This window comes from Rhinolophus ferrumequinum, chromosome 11, assembly GCF_004115265.2.
Source record: "Rhinolophus ferrumequinum isolate MPI-CBG mRhiFer1 chromosome 11, mRhiFer1_v1.p, whole genome shotgun sequence".
Taxonomy (NCBI): Eukaryota; Metazoa; Chordata; class Mammalia; order Chiroptera; family Rhinolophidae; genus Rhinolophus; species Rhinolophus ferrumequinum.
Window position 1 is genome coordinate 86,708,614 of NC_046294.1, and position 18,325 is coordinate 86,726,938.

General features: G+C 45.2%; 1 protein-coding gene across 1 annotated transcript in view; it reads left to right on the top strand.

Annotated features, from left to right (window-relative positions):
* The first annotated feature begins 2,519 nt into the window (after positions 1-2,519).
* Positions 2,520-18,325, top strand: part of CEP164 (centrosomal protein 164) — a 72,482-nt gene continuing 56,676 nt past the window's right edge. Inside the window, exons 1-3 of the mRNA XM_033120685.1 lie at positions 2,520-2,634; positions 9,267-9,369; positions 15,481-15,592. Of these exons, the coding sequence (XP_032976576.1) occupies positions 9,288-9,369; positions 15,481-15,592 (194 nt within the window). The 5' untranslated portion in view covers positions 2,520-2,634; positions 9,267-9,287. The remainder of the gene's footprint in view (positions 2,635-9,266; positions 9,370-15,480; positions 15,593-18,325) is intronic.

Consider the following 18,325-nt stretch of genomic DNA (forward strand, 5'->3'; position numbering starts at 1 on the left):
TCATCAGTGACATATTCTCTCCTCTCAGAAACATGTTTAATCCATTTGTACACTGCTGTTTATTTCATGGCATTATCCCCATAAACTTAGACTAACATGTCCCTGATTTCACTGCCACTCTTGCCAAGTTTAACAAGAAATTTAATGTTTTTTTCGTTGCTCTAATTCAATCTCAGACATTTTCGCAACGGCACGCAAAAATACACAGCAACAATAATGAACACCACTCAGCAAGACACCGCCACACGTTGACACGAACACAGCTGTGAGACACTGATATACCAAGGTTATGAAATCTTACCAAGCTGTTTGTACAGTGCTGCCACTGTAAGTGCACAGTGGCAAGTTTGCGAATTTAATTGTCAGACTCGTACATGTATGCATATAAATTTATATCTGCATAAGCATTAAAACGTCTGGTAGATAAGAACCAAAATGTCAAAAGTGGTTTCCTCTCAAGTGAGGGATTCATTCCTTCCTTCATTTGCTCATTCATTCATTCATTCAGCAAATGTCTATTGAGTGCTTACTACATGCTAAGCACTGCTTTAAGTACTGTGGATACAACAGTAAACAAAGTGGATGAAATTCCTGTCCTCATGCAGCTTACATTCTAATACAGGGAGAGAGATAATAAAGAAATAAAATATAGAGTATTTCAGCCAGTGATATGTGCTATGGGGGAAAATAAAGCAGAGAAGGAAGATTGAAGGGTAGTTTGCAATTTTAAATAAGGTGGGTTGAAAGTGTAGAGGGAACATTTCACATCTTTATATAATTTTTTTAATGGTAAAATTAACGACTGTTTTTCTTTCTTATTATGTGGGCAATTTTCTGTGTATTACAAATAAATAATGTGAAAAGAGAAGAAATGTTTTAACAGTGACATTTCTGACCCGGGGATAGGGCATAAATTTGGGACCGATTTGATTTTTTTCTCCCTCATTTTTGAAAAATCACCCCTAAATATTCATCCCTGGCTACAAAGCGTGAAAGTCTCCGTCTCTTTTCCTCATTCATTGGGCATATTACTGGCACGTCAGTTGGTATGTCATTTTTGTTATTTCCCCCCAAAGACTTGCTATCTTAATTATGTTTGTCTAAGGGCATTTAAAAATTGGTTTGCATTTTTGAGTACTAACCTATAGGGAAACCTGATAAAATGCAAATTGCTTATCTGTGTGGGGATAATCTCATTAATACCATAGTGACCCTTATTTTATTAGCTCTCCCCATGAGACAGCAAGGGACCCATGCTAAGAGACAAAAATTAAGAATTTTGATGGCTATTAAAGTCAACCAGATTGATTGCAAATTCTTGGACGTAGGGACCAAAACTACAAACATCCCTGTTTTATGCAAGTTCTGTGATGCATAAAAACTTGTGAGCACTGAAAGTCCCTTCCCAGTCTGGTCCCTTTGGCTTCTCTGTGAGACTTTTAAAGAGAATGGAGAGGAAGGGGAGCAATGCTTTGTCATCTGCAGGCAGAATGAAGGAAGTACAGGCAGAACTGCCACAGAAAGATTTGAAGTTAGACATGAGGACTGCATTCTGGATATCTGGTTTGGGATCTATAGGAACAGCAATCTGATTTGCTTATTCTGGGATCAGCTCTGAGTGGTTCTGGGACTAGTTTCAAGAGTTAGTATGACCCAGATCCATCTCCACAATGGAACTTATCAGGAGCTTCTCCAGTTGCTCCATTCTCCTTTTTACCTAGTAGCATCTCTTCTTTCCTATTCCTCACTTTTCTCACTGATGTAAACACCAGAGATGTCTTTGCCACTCTTAATTTCTCCAGGAGGTTGAGAATTTATGAGAGAAAGGAAGATTTGACCTCTGTGTAAGCGAAACTAAAACTATTTGGAATTATATTAATTAGTAGCAACACTTCTGCCAGAGGGGTTACACATTGTGTCACTTTTATTCTTCTTAAAGAGACTCTTTGAAATAGTTATGACAGATATTATTATCCCCATTTTACAGACATGCAAACTGAGCCCTGTGCTCTGATGAAAAGATGGAGAGTAGAAACTAGTCTTTTGACTTCTGATCAGGTGCTCATTAATTTAATTAGAGTAAGGGGAGCCTGTTTTTTTTTCGAGGGGTCTCCATTACCTTACATTCACATTTCTTTTGTTTATTGAAGGCTCAATGGGCTGATTATTGTGATTAGTATATTATTCACCTGATATTAATCACACTACTAAAAAATGGTGAGCAATAAATTGCCTTAGTTAATTCACGTTACTGTAAATACTGTGACTGTTCCCTCTCTGCCGGAGAAGAAATTCCTCTCATTTCTAAATTCAGAGCTCTCTTTTAACCTCTTGAGGAACCCCATTCACTATCTTGGACTACAGCTCCCATCGTGCAACGGGAAACGTGCAGAACTCCTCCGTGATCTCACGGGATTGCTAACCAATCCAATCACAGAGCTCTCATTAAGCGCCCTATTGACTCCGGGTAGAGGCGGAACACTCAGTTGCTAGGTTGGTACCCTCTCCGGAAGTGGTTGTTGGCCTCTGCAGGGCAACACCCCGGCGTCCCTAGAAGCGGGGAGCTGGGGTGGTGTTGAGGAAGCTTCGCCGAGACGGGAGCCCTCGCCCAGAGTCTCCCGGGGTTGGGGACAGGTGAGGACGTCCTCGAGGGAGGGGTTGGGCGGCAGGGAAAGGAGGGAAGCGGGAGAGTCGAGGCACTCTCGAGTGCCTACGAGCGGGGTATGCACGAGTGTGGGAGGGAACTGAAAGAAAAGTGGAAAAGGAGCGGCCGGACTAGTGTGCATCTATTCAAACATCTCTCTGAGTAGCAGAAAGGGCCCTGGGCCCGGGTGCTGGCGAGGGAGTGAGCGCGGGCACTGGGCAACGTGAGCTTGCTGGGGCGCTCGTTTAATTGCCCTGTTCTTAGTGGGTAAGGCCTGGCCTTCGGACCTTGCTGGAATACCTCTCGTGTAGGGAAGCTTTCCCCAGGTCCGAATTTAGGTTAGCCAGACCCTTTGCCGTCTCTTAGGCAGCAGGGAAAATTAGAAGGTTTTTGGTTTTATTTTTAACTTTTCTCGCATTGATTAAAATCTGCCTTCACCTGGATTCGCTGTCCTCACTTGGCTTCCAGGATTCCTCTCTCCTGGTTCTTTTAACTCAGCCCCCCTCAGCCGCCTCTGGAGGCCCCTCCCTTCTACTCATCAAGGCCAGCTCCGGGTGATTGCCCCCAGAGGTTCAGTTGCCAACGATTAAAAGGTGACTCCCCAAACTGCAGCTCCAGCTCGACTTTTCCTGAGCGCAGACCTGCTTATTGATCATCTCCAACTGCACGCTTCTCCAACCTTCCTGGCCTCCCCAGATCTGTAGTTCCTGTCTTAGTGAAGGACTTCACCATTCACTTAGTCAAGTCTGCACCTGGAATTCATTCATCTAATATATACTGCAAACATTTGTTGGGTATATCCTCAGCAGTATACTAGGTGGGGCTATCGGGCAAGGCGTAGAGATGAACGGGTAACAGTGAACAGGATACTGGCGCAAGTGCTCTGCTTTCCTCCTCCCTCTCCCTCACTTGCTGTAGACATCAGGTCCTGTTGTTCTGCACCTAATACCTGTAGAATGCAGTTCGTCCTTTCTATTCTCATAGCCACTAGTTTAGTTCATAATTTCTTGCCTGTGCTCTTAGGATAATTTCCTAAGTGATCCCTCTGCCTCTGTTCTTGCCCTCTGATTAGTTGTAACACAGCTCAGCTGTCATACTTACGTGAAATCCCATGATGGCTCCTCACCACCTACAGGCTGCCGCCCTTTATAACATGCTCCTTGCCTTCCACTGTAGATCTCTCTTCTGCTACCCCTCCCATTGTCCCTTACACTCTGGTCACGTCAGAGTGGTTAGAGCTCAGGCTTTGGAGTCATGTAGATGTGGGTGTGTGCAGGTTCTGCTGTATCATTTACTAACTGAAACCGTGGGCAAAAATGTTTTTTAACTTTGCTGACCCTCAGTTTCCTTACTTGAAAATTGGGGTTAATAATCTCTACCTAGCTGAGAGGATGAGGTGAGATGATGTGTCTAAAGCATTAATACAATTCTTGGAACATAGGAAGTGTTCAGTGAATATAAGCTTTTGTTGTCATAATCAATTCTCTGCACCCACCATATTCTTTCCTCCCTCTTTGCCTTTGTGTATGCTGTTTCTTCTGCCTTAAGTTCCCTTCCTTCCTTATCCTGGTGAACTACTGCTTATCCTTCAAGATTCATCTCAGTGGTCCTCTACTCTGTGATGCTTTCCCTGATCTTCCAAAGTAAGATTAGTTGCTTTTGCTTCTGTGCCCTGTTGTATTTTCTGTTACTTCCATTAATGTGCTCAACATCTAATCACGTGTTTACGTGTTTGGCCTTCTGACTAGGCTGAGCTGGAGTTCAAGCCCATGTGTAATCACCGTTGTAGCCCTAACAGTTAGCACAGTGCTTGACCCATGATAGGTGTTCAATAACTGCTTATTGAATGTCTTAACTTATATTCCCTGGTACTGGATTTGTCCTCCGACCAATGTAGAATAAGCCCTTTAAAAATGTGAATAGTAATAACAACAACTGATACTTATTGAGATTTTACTTTGTTTTAAGTATTTTACATGTACTAATCATAACTCTCACAACCCTTTGAGATGGATATTATCCTCATTTTACAGATGAGGACACTGAGGCAGCTTGCCCAGCAGAGCAGTAGTGGAGTGGGGATTAAAGCCAAGAGTGCTCTAAAACCTGTGCTTACTACTACTACATGGTCAACGCGAAGGTCTTCCACCTTCTCCCTAAACCCTTCTCCAATAAATCTCCCTCCCTTCCCCATGATGTTTTGTAATTGTTCAAGGAGGGAGGAAGAAATAAATATGCAGGGGACCCTAATTATGAATATGCGTATAAATGCTCTGTTAGTGTTCAGGTGTATCGAACATTCTGGCGATGCTGACAAACCAGTGTTTTCAGGAAGGTGATGGCAATATTGAGGGATTGGGGAACAGTGGCATATGTTGAATGGAAGGGAATACTTAGCTTGGAGTAGAGAAGCATTGGGTTCTCTCGGTAGCTCCAGAGGGCAGAACAGGCAAATGGGAGGAAATTTCTTAGAAACTGATTTTTGGCTTACTGTGGGAAAGACCTTTTCATAGTTAAGAATTGTCTAAGTGTGGCAATAACATCAGTAATACTGCTAAATTTGTTTAACATGCATTGTGTACCAGGGACTATGATAGGTACTGTATAAGAAGGATCTTACTTCATCCTCAGATAACCTTTTGATGGAGACTATCACGATTGTTTCCATTATACACGTGAGGAATAGAGAGGTGAGGGACCTTGCTTAATTTGCCTAAGGTCATACAACTGGTAAGCGAGAGAGCTGGGATTTAAATCCAGATGTTTTGAGCCCCAAAGCTGGTACTTTGGCCACTACACTGTCATTTAAAGCATAGAGACGAAACATTTCGCATGCGAGGGGCTGTAGATCAAAGCTCTTCTGGGCTTTTCTGGCTCTTGAGACTCTTTGGTTTATGTTAGTGGTTTATAGCAGAGACAGAGGTCCTCTAGTTTACATACCTTATGTTGGGCTTGGTCAGAAAATGCAGAGCAGGGAGGAGGCATGGCCCTCATAAGTTTGTGGTTTAACAGGAGAGTTGGAGCACATTCCCATAAAAAAAGTAATATTAAGAGTCATATGCCTATGAACACATGAAAACTGTGCTCACTGCTGAGGAGGTTATGCGTGGATGGGAGAGCCTAAGGTGAGCCAGGGAGGGCTTCCTGGAGGAGGTGTTTCTGGGATTGGCAGGAGGTGGATAAATGCAATTGGATGACCCCTTCCCTATAATTGTTATGGCTCATAGAGGGTTTCAGGCTTGGTGACAAGTAGATCTCTTCTGGTTTCATGGGCTCTGTTGGTAAGTGCTAGGTCCATGGAGTATAATCTTAAAGCCATGTCCAGGGCGCTATGATTGAGCAGTGCTGTCCCTGAAGGTTTCCAGCTTGGCGGTAAATGTTAGCACACGTGCCATGTATGTGCCACAGCAGATCTCAGGGCTGCTTTCTTAGACCTCTTCTCCTCTGCTCTCACTGTACCCCAGGTTGTCATTATCTCTCGCTTAGACCAGCTCACGGTTTCCTACCTAATCTTGTTCATTTTCTTCCTTCTAATCTGGCCTCCATTGCAGTCCGTATTCCCGGTGGCTGCCAGCGAGATCTTATTCAAATGTCTATCTAGAAAAACCCTTTCCTGGCGTTCAGCTCTCTTATTTTAAGGACGAAGCCCTGGGCGTGACCTGGCTTCCACCCACCTGCCCAGCATCCTCTTCAGCCGTGCTTCCTCGTGCTTTAGACACGTCACCTCACCTCTTCCTCTCCGCTGGGTAGAGACTATTGTCCCCAGTTCTTCCTGTTGAAGGGCCTTTGCACGCGCTACTGCTTCTGTTAGAACATCTTTTCCTCCTCTCTTTGTCTGGTGAATACCTACTCATCCTTCAGCACAGGCTTCATCTAAATCAAGCTCATTTCTTCCAGAGCTCTTACCTCATTTATAATTATACATTTATCTGTGACTGGTTTGTCACCCTCCCTCACTAGACTGTAGCTCCAGGGGAGTAGCAGCAGAATCTGTTTTTAATCACCATTGCATCTCTAGTGCCCCCCAAATAAATAAACTTAGCTCAATACATAGTGCTCAAATGAGTAAGTGAGCTCCAGTAGTCATTAAACAAATATGGTTTCTCCTCCCACACCTTCCTCATTCCTACAATCCTGCCTTTTGGGCAGTGTCCTAGCCCACATCTTTTCTGAAGGCAGGCAAGGCGAGGAAAGAAGGTAGAATATAGCCCACCCATATTTTAGGTTCTTTTTTTCTGGCAGAAGGTTTGTTTGACATTTGAGTGATCCATGAATTCAGATTTTCCACGTTCTTCCTAACCTTTAAATAGTTAAACATAGGTAATTATGTATATAGCTAATTAGGCACGTTACCACGAGGACAGATATTGCCTGCCCCATGCTTCTGGAGACAGGCTATTCTGGGGATAGGTAACATGTCTCAAATGCACAATTTCTCAGATTCTCTGAGATAGTCGATACAATGCCTTGTATAGATCACTGCCTGTTGAATTGAATAATGTCCAGCCTGATGTGCAGGCCGATATTGATTCCTCCCTTCCCAGGGATCCTTTCCCCTTCTCTTTACCTCTCCTCCCCAACTAAGAGGACTGAAGATGCCAGGGAGTCCTTAAGCCACGAGGCAGTGAGCCACATCCACTGCCCTAGTTCCTGGCTCTTCTCTGCTGTTTTGGAGTTGGTACCCTTACTGATCTCTGACTGTGTGTGCAGAGGCTTGAGCATTATGCCCACAGGGGCTTATGGGTTCTTAGGGTAGGAAGCAGATTCCCACTGGGGCTTATGTACGGCAGAGAGGACTGCCTTTTCCTCTAGCCTTTCTTACTGAGGCACTGCTCCACGTAACTCCTTGGAGGTGTCATGATGGAAATGAGAGGCAGCAAAGCGTGGCTCCCTTGGGTCCATTTGATTGACAAAGGGAACCATGTCTCGTGAGTCCTAAGGCAGGACACCTGCCTTAACCCATCTCCCTGCTGTCAGGGTGCAGAGAGGACCGTGGTAGTGGTCTCTTGTAGATCCTTTGCCGTTTATCAGGGTCCCTCTCTAGGAATCTTGGGACAGATTCAGAGTCATCAGATCTGGTCACTTCCTGAGCAGTCATTGCAGGCCATGTCCCGACCTCCTTCTGATGACAAGTTCTCTCTGCTCACTTGCCCTACTTTCGGAGGGCTGTGTCATGCTTGCCGTTCCAGGTGGAATAGTGACAGCTTCTGAAGAGGTGGCTACAGGAGAGGTCAGGACCTGCTCCTCTGGACCCTGTTGTCACACGGGGGTGGCTGATGTCTCCGTAGTTGGGGGTCGTACCCTGAGCAGAGCAGTCTATGGCAGCCACTTTACAGGGTGACTTGTCTTTGTATCATCGGGCTTCAGCATGGAAGCTGCCATAGGGGAGGGTTGGCGTTACCTGGGGGTCCTGAGGTCGTTGCAGGAGTAGGGATTGGAAGGGAGGAGCAATTCTAGAACTGCACCAGCTTGTCAGGTGAAGAACTTGGTACTGCGCCGTCCCTGGAGCTAGAAACCGTGAATGCAAGTTGGGCTCCTCTCTACTTCTACCCCCACGTCCTAGTCTGATTAAACCTAACGTCACAGCGTCCCTCCTGTCTGTCCCTTTTCCATTTCCTCTGCTTCTGCCCTACTTTAACCCTCCTCATCTTTCACCTGGATGGCAGCCTCCTCAGCGGTTTTCCTGACACCAGTCTCTTTTCTTCAATCTAGCCATGCCACTCCTGTCAGAGTTTTCATCTTAAAAAAAAAGGTCACTCTGTGTCACTTTCTTTCACTAAAGCCCTCAGTGACCCCCCTTTGCTCCAGGGCAGAGTCGAGGCTCCTTAGCATGGTATTGTACAAGGCTACAGGCTCTGCATGGCCAGGCCCTGACCTGGCTTTCCACCGGAGTCCCCGCCATGCATGCTGGTATCCAGGACATTGTCTGCACGTGATGTCCCCTCTGCCTAGAACAGCTGTCTCCATTCTCAGAACTCTTACCAGCCTTCAGTATCCAGCTCCTTGACAAAGCCTTTCTTCATCCTTTCAGTGGGAATATGTTATTTCTCTCTCAGTCCTCTCAGAGCAGGATGCTTTTCCCTTCTGCTCTGTACTACTGTTGAGGTTGTGTATATGCTACCTCCACTGGAGTGTAAACTCGCTGGGGTGTTGTTAAATGTAAACAGGGACATGCAGATAGGGACATGTATGGAGACAGTGTGACCACACTGGGGTATGTTGGTATATGGGCAACGGGGGCTGGGAGCTGCTAGTTATTTCGGTGCCTAGGGTTTTCTAAGTAGGGGTCCTCCCCTGTTAATTCTTCCTCCCATTTGCGGGGGATAGGAAGTCTACACTCTGAGAGAGCTGGGTTTTCAGATCTTTTGTGGTCCACTGAATGTTCACTAGGCCTTTGGGAGATGTGTCTCCGGGAACTTTCCAGGGCACAGAGCCTGTACGGCCTGAGTTCTGAGTGGTTGCCCTTATCCTCCTCTTTCCCTGGCATCTGGAAAATCCCTGGCTAAGTTGGCTTGCAGGTCTGCTCTGACCCAGATGCTCCATGACCCAGCTCCAACTTTTCCTTTTCTAAACTGGGTTACTGATTTTCTTTCTGGGTGGGTGGGGGGTCTCTGGGATCTAGGCGTTCGAGCCCAGACCAATCATGGCCGGGAGACCCATCCGTATGGGAGACCAACTAGTTCTGGAGGAAGATTATGATGAGAATTACATCCCCAGTGAGCAAGGTAAGAGGTATATTGTAATAGTTCCTTGAGGGCAGGAATTATCTCTGATTTACTTTTGTTCTTCCAATGCAAAGTGTGGTATGTGCATAGAGCTGCTCGGTATATTTGGGTTAGATCTGGGTTGGTAAACTATTGCCCATCGGCCTAACCTGGCCTGTTGCTTGTTTTTGTAAATTAAGTTTTATCAGACAACAGCCATGCTTATTCATGTATTGTCTATGGCAGCTTTCATGCTACAAGGGCAGTGTTAAGTAGTTGTCATAGAAACTATATGACCCACAAAACCTAAAATATTAAACCTAAAATATTTACTGTTTGGCCATTTACAGAAGTGTGCTGACTGCATGATTAATTTTAAATGAAAATATAGTAGGGGGTATTATGAAATGCAGTGTGTATTGAGGCCAGGGGAAACCAACCCAATTTCTTAAGAACAAACTAAAGCCGTTTTTTAAAAAACAATGTTATTAATAGCAATAATAACAAAATTTATTCAGTGCTACTATGTGCCATTGTCTGTAGTAAGAACTCTATATGTAACTATATTTCGTTTTCAACCTTTATAGCAAGTCACGAGTTAGGTACTATTATTATCCCCATTTTACATATGAGGAAACCAAGGCACAGAAAGGTTAACTTCACTACAGTCACACAGTTCTGCTAATCATCCCCAGATAGTCTTACTTTAGGGCATGCACTTTGAAGCACTATGCTATTTTGGAGGGTGAAGATTCTTTTGAAATTCTCATGAGTTACAGACCTGGACACACAAATTTTGCTTATAATTCAGAGGGTTTGTGGGCCTGTTAGGGAGCGGGGAAGAACTCTTGCACCCTCAGGTTTCCATGGATCCAACATTAAACCCTGGGCTTTGCTTATAGCATAGGATTTTTGTTTGTTTACCATGCAGAAATTTTTAATTTTTTTTTTGATTGGCTAAGAAAACTTCATTATACTCCATGTGTTCAGGGAACTCATACATGCACACACACACACACACACAAACACACACAGGCACGCACGCACGTACATACAGCTAATAGTATTCAAGGCACTGGGCACAGAGTGGCCCCAGGGTTGAGAAGATGCCCAGAATTCTGCTCTGGTCCCTCCTCACTCACTCTTTAGGCCCATGCATGCAGGCAGGGGCCCACATAGGTATCCTGGAGGCAGCACCTTTACCCCGCCAGGCAGGGCCCTCGCTCAGTCCCAGGCCTGCACCAGGTCCTCTCCGTGCCTGCTCTTCAAGGTCCCTCTCAGGGATTGTTAAGGCACGAGGACTACACCAGGAGGTCCATGATCTCATCTGAAGTGTCACAGGGTAAACTGGAGCCTGGGAATTCTTCTCGGGGTGCCGTGAAGGGCCCCACTGCTCTGGGCATGACTTGGGTCTGCTCTGGACCAGACCTTTGCTGCGGCGGCTGTGTGGTGTCCTGTGGTCAGCAGACTCTTCGTGCTGGCGTGACTATCTGCATCACCACCGATGGCCTCTGGGATGGATGGGTTGCTGAGGGCTTGCCAGCCACCCCTGAGCCCTTCTCTGTCTCAGTGATCATGTGGCCCCAGGTCTTGTTGTGCTCACCGTATGTGGCCCGCTTCTGCTGCTGTTGCAGCACCCATTCCCGGCAAGTCCGATACTCCGGGCAAACTCCCGCAGCGTATGGCAGAACTGCATGCTGTGCACTTCATGGGCTGCCTGTGCTGTGTACCCCGGGTACAGCAGGAAGGCATGAAACCTGTTGCAGCCACGGCCGTGCACGACCCACAGCATGGCAACGTGGTGGGCACACTGGGCCAGGAAGTGGGTGAGGTGGGCTCACAGGGCTGGGACCAGCTCATGCTTAGCCAAGCTCTGCTGACTCTCCTCAGATGCCCGGCTTCTCAGTCAGCTGCTCAAAGCTCACCTTGGCACAGCGGGTCAGGGAGGGGATTTCTGAGTAGAGGTCGGAGGAATCAGGCCGAGTCTGGAGCACCAAGGAGCGAGATGGTGCAGCAGTGACTGCCGGCGCTCTGTGTCTGCCACCTCTCCCACCTTCTCCAGGTAGCTCAGCTCAAAGCTACTGCTCTGGGAGCCATTGAGGAAGTTGCCCACCGCCAGCAGGGTGGCCAAGATGCAGCAGAAGGTGGCATTTTGCACCAGCTCTTCCAAACCCACTTTCAGGTCAAAACAGTGGCGCTGTGATTTCTCGTTCTGTGCTGTCAGAATCCAGCTTGAAGGCTCAGAGCAGTAGGCGGGTGACCAGGTTCCCCATGGAGACAAGAGTCATCAGGAAATTCTTAGCTGGGCGAAATTGTATATTTTCATTTTAAATTTATCAGTCCATTTTCACATGGCCTCTGAATTTTGTATCATAGTTAGTAAAGCCTGCCCTACTCCAAGGATGAATACTTCTCTCATGTTTTCTTCTAGGTTTGTCCCCAACCAGTCATGGAATAGCTCACCTTTCCCCCACTGAATGGGGTGCTGCCTGTGTATATTTGGGTCTACTTTCTCTTCTCTTCCATCGGACTGTCTATTCATAACGCCAGTGCCGTACTCTTAATTACTGAGGCTCGAAAATAAATCCTAGTATTTAGTAGGACTGAAGTACCCTCATTGCTGTTTTCTTCAAAGTTTTCTTGGTTATCTTGTTCATTTTATCTCCCCATGAACTTCAGAATTACGTTGTCCAGTTATAGGGAGGGCTCTGTATGTGGGGGCTGTTAGTGTCTTGGAAAAAACTGTGTTAAATTTATGAATGAGCCTAGAGAGGAGTGACAGTTTTATGAAGTTAAGTCTTCCTAGCCAAGAACATTGTATTCCTTTCTGTTTGTGTCTGTTTTTTGTTTCTTAAGAGTGACTTAAAGTTTTTCATATAGGCTTTGTACATTTCTTGCTCAGTTTCTTAAGTATTTTATCTTTTTGTTTGCTGTTGTAAATGGGTTCTAATGTTTTTTTTTTTAAGGATATTTATAAAAACTGTCTTCTGCTCAGTCCAAGTTTAGACATCCTAAGCTCAAACCACCGTTTTCTCTTCCTGGACTCTTAGTAACTTACCCCTTAGCCTCCCTGCTTATACTCTTGCCCTTCTCCAGTCTGTTGCACTTGGCACAAGAGCGTTCTTCTTACCGTGTAAAGCAGATCCTATCAGGGCTTTGATTATTAAAACCTTCCCTTATACTCAGCATAATACCCTTAGTGGGCTGTGCAGGGCTCTGCATGACGGGCCCTGCCGCCTGGCCTGGCTCATCCAGGGCCACTCTCTGCCTTGCTCACTCTGCCAGGCACGTGGCCTTTCTGACAGTCCCCAGATGGGCCAAGCTGCTGCTTGCCACAGGCCCTTAGCACGTGCTCTTCTGCCTGAATGCTCTTTCCTCAGTGTTGTGCATGGCTGGCTCGTTTCCTCCTACAGGTTTTAGTTGTGTCACCATTCTGAGAAGTTTTCCTTGACTCTTTGTAAAGGAGTGCCTCCTCCACCTTGACGTTCTCTATTTCATACCTCATTTACTTCCTTGATTACGTTTATTAGAAGCTTTAATTCTTTGTATATTTTTATGTTTACTTCTTTACTGGCTCTTTCTTTTGCTAGAATGTAAGCTTATGAGGACAGAGACCATTTCTCTCTCATTCATGGCACATAATGACTGGTAAATAGGAGGCATTCCAAAAATATTTGTGAAATCAATTAATAAATTCGTCCCTGGCTAGCCAAATTCCACCTGGTCCTTTGAAAAAGTGGTTTTCCTTTCCTAGTCCACAGGTTTGTCAATGGCAACCTCCAAACTCTCCACTGAGGTGACCCATGTTGTTGGTGCTTCTCTGGCCTGGGCTGTTACCAGCTGAAGCATCCATGCCCCTTGGGAATTTATTTTGTTAATCCTAGGGGCTCTGCACCTATCTTTTTTCTTCTAGGTGAGCTAGGTCTTAATTCAGTTTACATATCTTTCTTTTCCTCCAGATCTCTGGCAAAAGAGCATTTCTGAATGCTTGATTCCAAAAGAGTACAACAAAATTATTAGAGTCCATAATAATATATAGCAAAATTGAAAAAGAAACAACTCTCTTTATGGCAGAGAGGGTTCAGCGAGTGGGAAAGATACTGCCTGAGTATCATCTCACTTTCTCAGCTCTGACAGAGTAAGTCACTGTGTTCTCTCTGCTCCTGGCACACTGTACATCGCCCTGATGGCACCTATCACCTGCTTTGTACTCAAGTCTCCGGTAGTTGTTCAGTACATGCTTGTTGATTGAGTGACACCCTTCGCACTAAGATTTTGCAGATCTTGGGAGGCTTGTGTCCTGATAAGGCCACCCTCATTCACGATGGCCCTAGCTGTGGCTGCTGGGATTCTTCCAGAGGCCCCTGCCACACTGAAGTCTTGGTCCTATTTATTTTGGCCTTTGTGATACTTGTCTTCAGATTTCATTCTTGGAGTACAGCAGTAGCATGCCTTGATTCAGGTATACCATTTATAATTGTAATTTAAGGAAATTATTATTTTTTAAAAGATTTTATTGGGGAAGGGGAACAGGACTTTATTGGGGAACAGTGTGTACTTCCAGGACTTTTTTTCCAAGTCAAGTTGTTATCCTTTTGAGTCTTAGTTGTGGAGGGTGCTGTTCAGCTTCAAGTTATTGTCCTTTCAGTCTTACTTGTGAAGGTTATAGAGGGCACAGCTCAGCTCCAGGTCCAGTTGCCGTTGCTAGTTGCAGGGGGCGCAGCCCACCATCCCTTGCGGGACTCGAGGAGCTGAACCAGCAACCTTGTTGTTGAGAGCCCACTGGCCCATGTGAGAGTCGAACCGGCAGCCTTCGGCGTTAGGAGCACAGAGCTCCTAACACACAGGGCTGGCCCCTGAGAAAATTATTATATAGAAGTAATCCCTGCTCACTGAAGAAAATTTGGAAAGTAAGGCAGAATAGAACAGTTGTTTGGGAAGAAACCCTGTTTTTCCTTTACTCTCACACTCAGTGATTCTGAAACCAGATGTATGGATTTTTTCCCCATATCGACCAATTCTCCGACACCAGCTGGATGTCCTACAATTCAATTCAGTTCTGACATTATCTACATGGAGTTAGCATTGGATCCCACAAGCTAAGGGCTCAGTTCTACAAGACTGCCCACACGTCAGAGGCGAGTCTCAAGTCCCAGGCTGTCCCCGGTACTTCTGACTAACCACCTGTACACCATAGCTCCCACGGTGCCATCCTCAGTTTTGATAATATGCTAGAACAAGTGAAAGAACTCAGGAAAACACTTATATTTACCAGCTTATTATATAATAAAGGACATGATGAAGAATACAGGTGAGGCTGACCCAATGGCTCAGGTGCTTGGAGCACTGTGCTCCTAATGATGAAGTGACTGGTTCGATTCCCATTTGGGCCAGTGAACTGCGCCCTCTACAGCTAAGATTGTGAACAGCGCCTCGACCTGGAGCTGGGCTGCTGTGAGGCTGCCGTGCCACCCGCTGCCTCTGTCAGGGGGAGCGCAAGGCTCATAATACCAACGTGGGCCAGGGAGCTGCGTCCTACACAACTAGACTGAGAAACAACACTTGAATCGGAGTGGAGGGGAGGGGGAAGAAAGTACAGGTGAACATTCAGATGAAGAGATCCATAGGATAAGGTCTGAGAGGGAGGGTCCCAAGTGCAGGAGCTTCTGTCCCCGTGGAGTTCGAGTACATGGATGTGTTCACCAACCTGCAAGCTCTGTGTACGCCATAGTTTAGGGATTTTTCTGGAGGCATCATCATGTAGACCTGATCAACTAACTCATTTTCTAGCCCCTCTTCCCTTTCTGGAGAATGGAGGCGGGAGTGAGCCTGAAAGTTCCAAGCTTCTAATCATGGCCTGGTCCTTCTGGTGACCAGCCCTCATCCAGGAGCCCTGTAGGAACCCACGAAGAGTCACCTCATTGGAATAAAAATGTTCCTACTACTTAGGAAATCACAAGGGTTTTAGAAGCTCTTTCAGGAACCGGGGTCAAAGACCAAATATTAACAGGAACTGGTGGCAAAGACCAACATATGTATTTTTTATTATTTTACAGGTTGATTGTGATTCTTTTTCCTTTCATCTACTTCTCCACCTCTCTTACTTTTCTACCCTCCTGGCTGTCTTTGCAGAAATTCTTCAGTTTGCCAGAGAGATTGGTATTGATCCCATCAAGGAACCGGAACTGCTGTGGCTCGCGCGGGAGGGCATTGTGGCCTCACTGCCTGAGGAGTGGAAACCATGGTAAGTTAGCACGGGGGTGGCCCACTGACGTGGCCTGTCAGAGGTGGAGGGAGCCTGACACTGGAGATCAGCTTTAATCAGCCGGCTTTCGAAGCCTGCCCTGCGTGGAGTTGGGCACAGCAATGGGCCATTCCGGTGCTGGGCTGCCTCATGCTTTGGCCTGAGCCTGGGCTGACTTGGTGGTCCGTATGAGGGGTTCAGCACTTACACTCAGGGACCCAGGAGCTGCTGCCCTGGGTCAGGTCCTCTAGCACCAGCATCTGGTTTGGACACACTCAGGAGGTGTTGTCACTCCTTGCAGATTGATGTTGAGAATGATGATATTGAGGCCTCCTCAGCATGTCCAACATGGATGCTGGCGCTAAAGAGGTTTACGTGAGGCTACGCACACTGGCAAGGGTTTCATCTTCTGTGGCAGCCCATCCCTGACTTTCAGTAATCTCTTCAGGAATAGGGTCATATTGGTGGATTCGTTCATATTTTCAGTTTCAGTTTGAACTCGGGATTGGGAGGAGCACAGACTCACTCAGGTTATCTCAGGGAAACAGGTGGGGAAGGTAAAAGTTGCAGCAGCTGCTGTGTCTCTGTCCTTTTGAGGATATATTCTCTTCCTCTCTTGGTGATGCTATTTTCTCTGTTCTGCACGTCTGCTCTGTTTACCTCCTCATCGCATGCACAGAGCTGTCTCTTCAAGCTGTTTCCCTAAAGTGAGTGCCATTAGTTTACTTCCTGCTATAGCATGGGATTTCCCTATGCTTGTCCCGAACTACTCCCAGATGTCTTTGGGGGGTGTGTGTGTGCGTCCTCTCTTATGTTGGTATTGTGCAATTTGTGTGCAAGGTGTAATTATCCTGTTTTTACCTATCCATTTAATGTGTTGGCCATACTTCAAAATGACTGCGATTGTAGCCTTACTCATCTCCACTGAAGAATTGTAATCCTTTTAGCTTCTCCTCACATGGCAGGCTCCCTGTTGTCTTGATCTTTTTAGCTGCCTTTCCTTGAACCTTCTCCAGTTTCATGACATCTTTCTTGTAGTAAATCCATCAGCACTGTACACAGTATTATAGGTGTTGAGGACTCACGGTTGTGTTGGTAGGATAATGGTTTCTGTTTTGTGTCCAATATCCACCCTGGTAGCCACCTTTGCTTTATCTAATAATCTCTATCTTTTTTTTCCTTCTGTTTTTAACTTTGTATATATCTGTGTTGTTTTGCTTTTGGATACATTTTTAAATTAAAAGCCACATGAGGAATGTAATCAGTATAGTAACACCTTAATATACACATACTCAATAAATAAATGGCTACAGCGATGTTAAAAAAAAAAACACAGGTGAATAGAAGGAAGGAAACTCATTTGTTATCATCAGCTGTGTACCAGGCTTCGTGCCAGCTGCCTTTACGTACCTGCTGGCTGTGGCTGACACTCCCCCATCCTGTAAGGAGAGTGAAGTGTATCTCACTTTTTAAAATAACAAAAGTCATTAAAACTTATGTATACATGTCATCTTTTACGCTTACTCCCAATCCCAAGAGTAACTAACTGGTGAATTGCTTCTAGACCTTTAAAACACACAGACATACACACACCCCACACGTTTTGTTTCTTAAACCTAAGTGCTATACTGTGTACATTGCTCTTGTATGTCAGTGTGTGAAGGTCTACCTCATTTTTTTATCAGCTGTGTATTTTTCATAGGTAGATGTACCATAATTTTTTTAAAAATCCCAGTTTAGTTAACCAGTTATATTGAAGAGTATTTAGATATTTTCCCAAATTGACCATTATGTGTGGGTCTAGTTCTGGATTCTCTGCTCTCTTCCATTTATCTGTTTGTCTGCATTTGTACCAGGGTCAAACTCTTGTGATTACTGTAGCTTTATTATAAATCTTAAAATCATTTAGGGTAAATCCTGCAAATTTGTTCTCCATTTTCAAAGTTGTATTATAGGTCCATTGCATTCCCATATGAATTTTAGAACCAGTTTGCCATTTTCTGAAAAACATCCCGTTAGGATTTTGATTGGGATAACTTTGAATCTGTAAGTCAGTTTGGGGAGAATTGACATCTAAAGCAATATTGAGTCTTCCAACCCACGAACAGGGTCTCTCTCTCTCTCTCTCTCTTTTTTTTTTAATTTATTGGGGTGACAGTTGTTAGTAAAGTTACATAGATTTCAGGTGTGCAATTCTGTATCACATCATCTATAAATCCCATTGTGTGTTCACCACCCAGAGTCAGTTCTCCTTCCATCACCATATATTTGATCCCCTTTACCCTCATCTCCCACCCCCCACCCCCCTTACCCTCTGGTAACCACTAAACTATTGTCTGTGTCTATGAGTTCTTGTTTCTCATTTGTTTGTCTTGTTCTTTTGTGTTTTTGGTTTATATACCACATATCACTGAACTCATATGGTTCTCTGCTTTTTCTGTCTGACTTATTTCGCTTACCATTATACTCTCAAGATCCATCCATGTTGTCACAAATGTTCCTATATCATCTTTTCTTACTGCCGAATAGTATTCCATTGTGTATATATACCACAACTTCTTTATCCATTCATCTATCGAAGGACATTTTGGTTGTTTCCATGGCTTGGCCACCGTAAACAAAGCTGCAATGAACATTGGAGCACACGTGTCTTTATGGATAAATGTTTTCAGATTTTTTGGGTAGATACCCAGGAGAGGAATTGCTGGGTCATATGGTAATTCTATTTGTAAT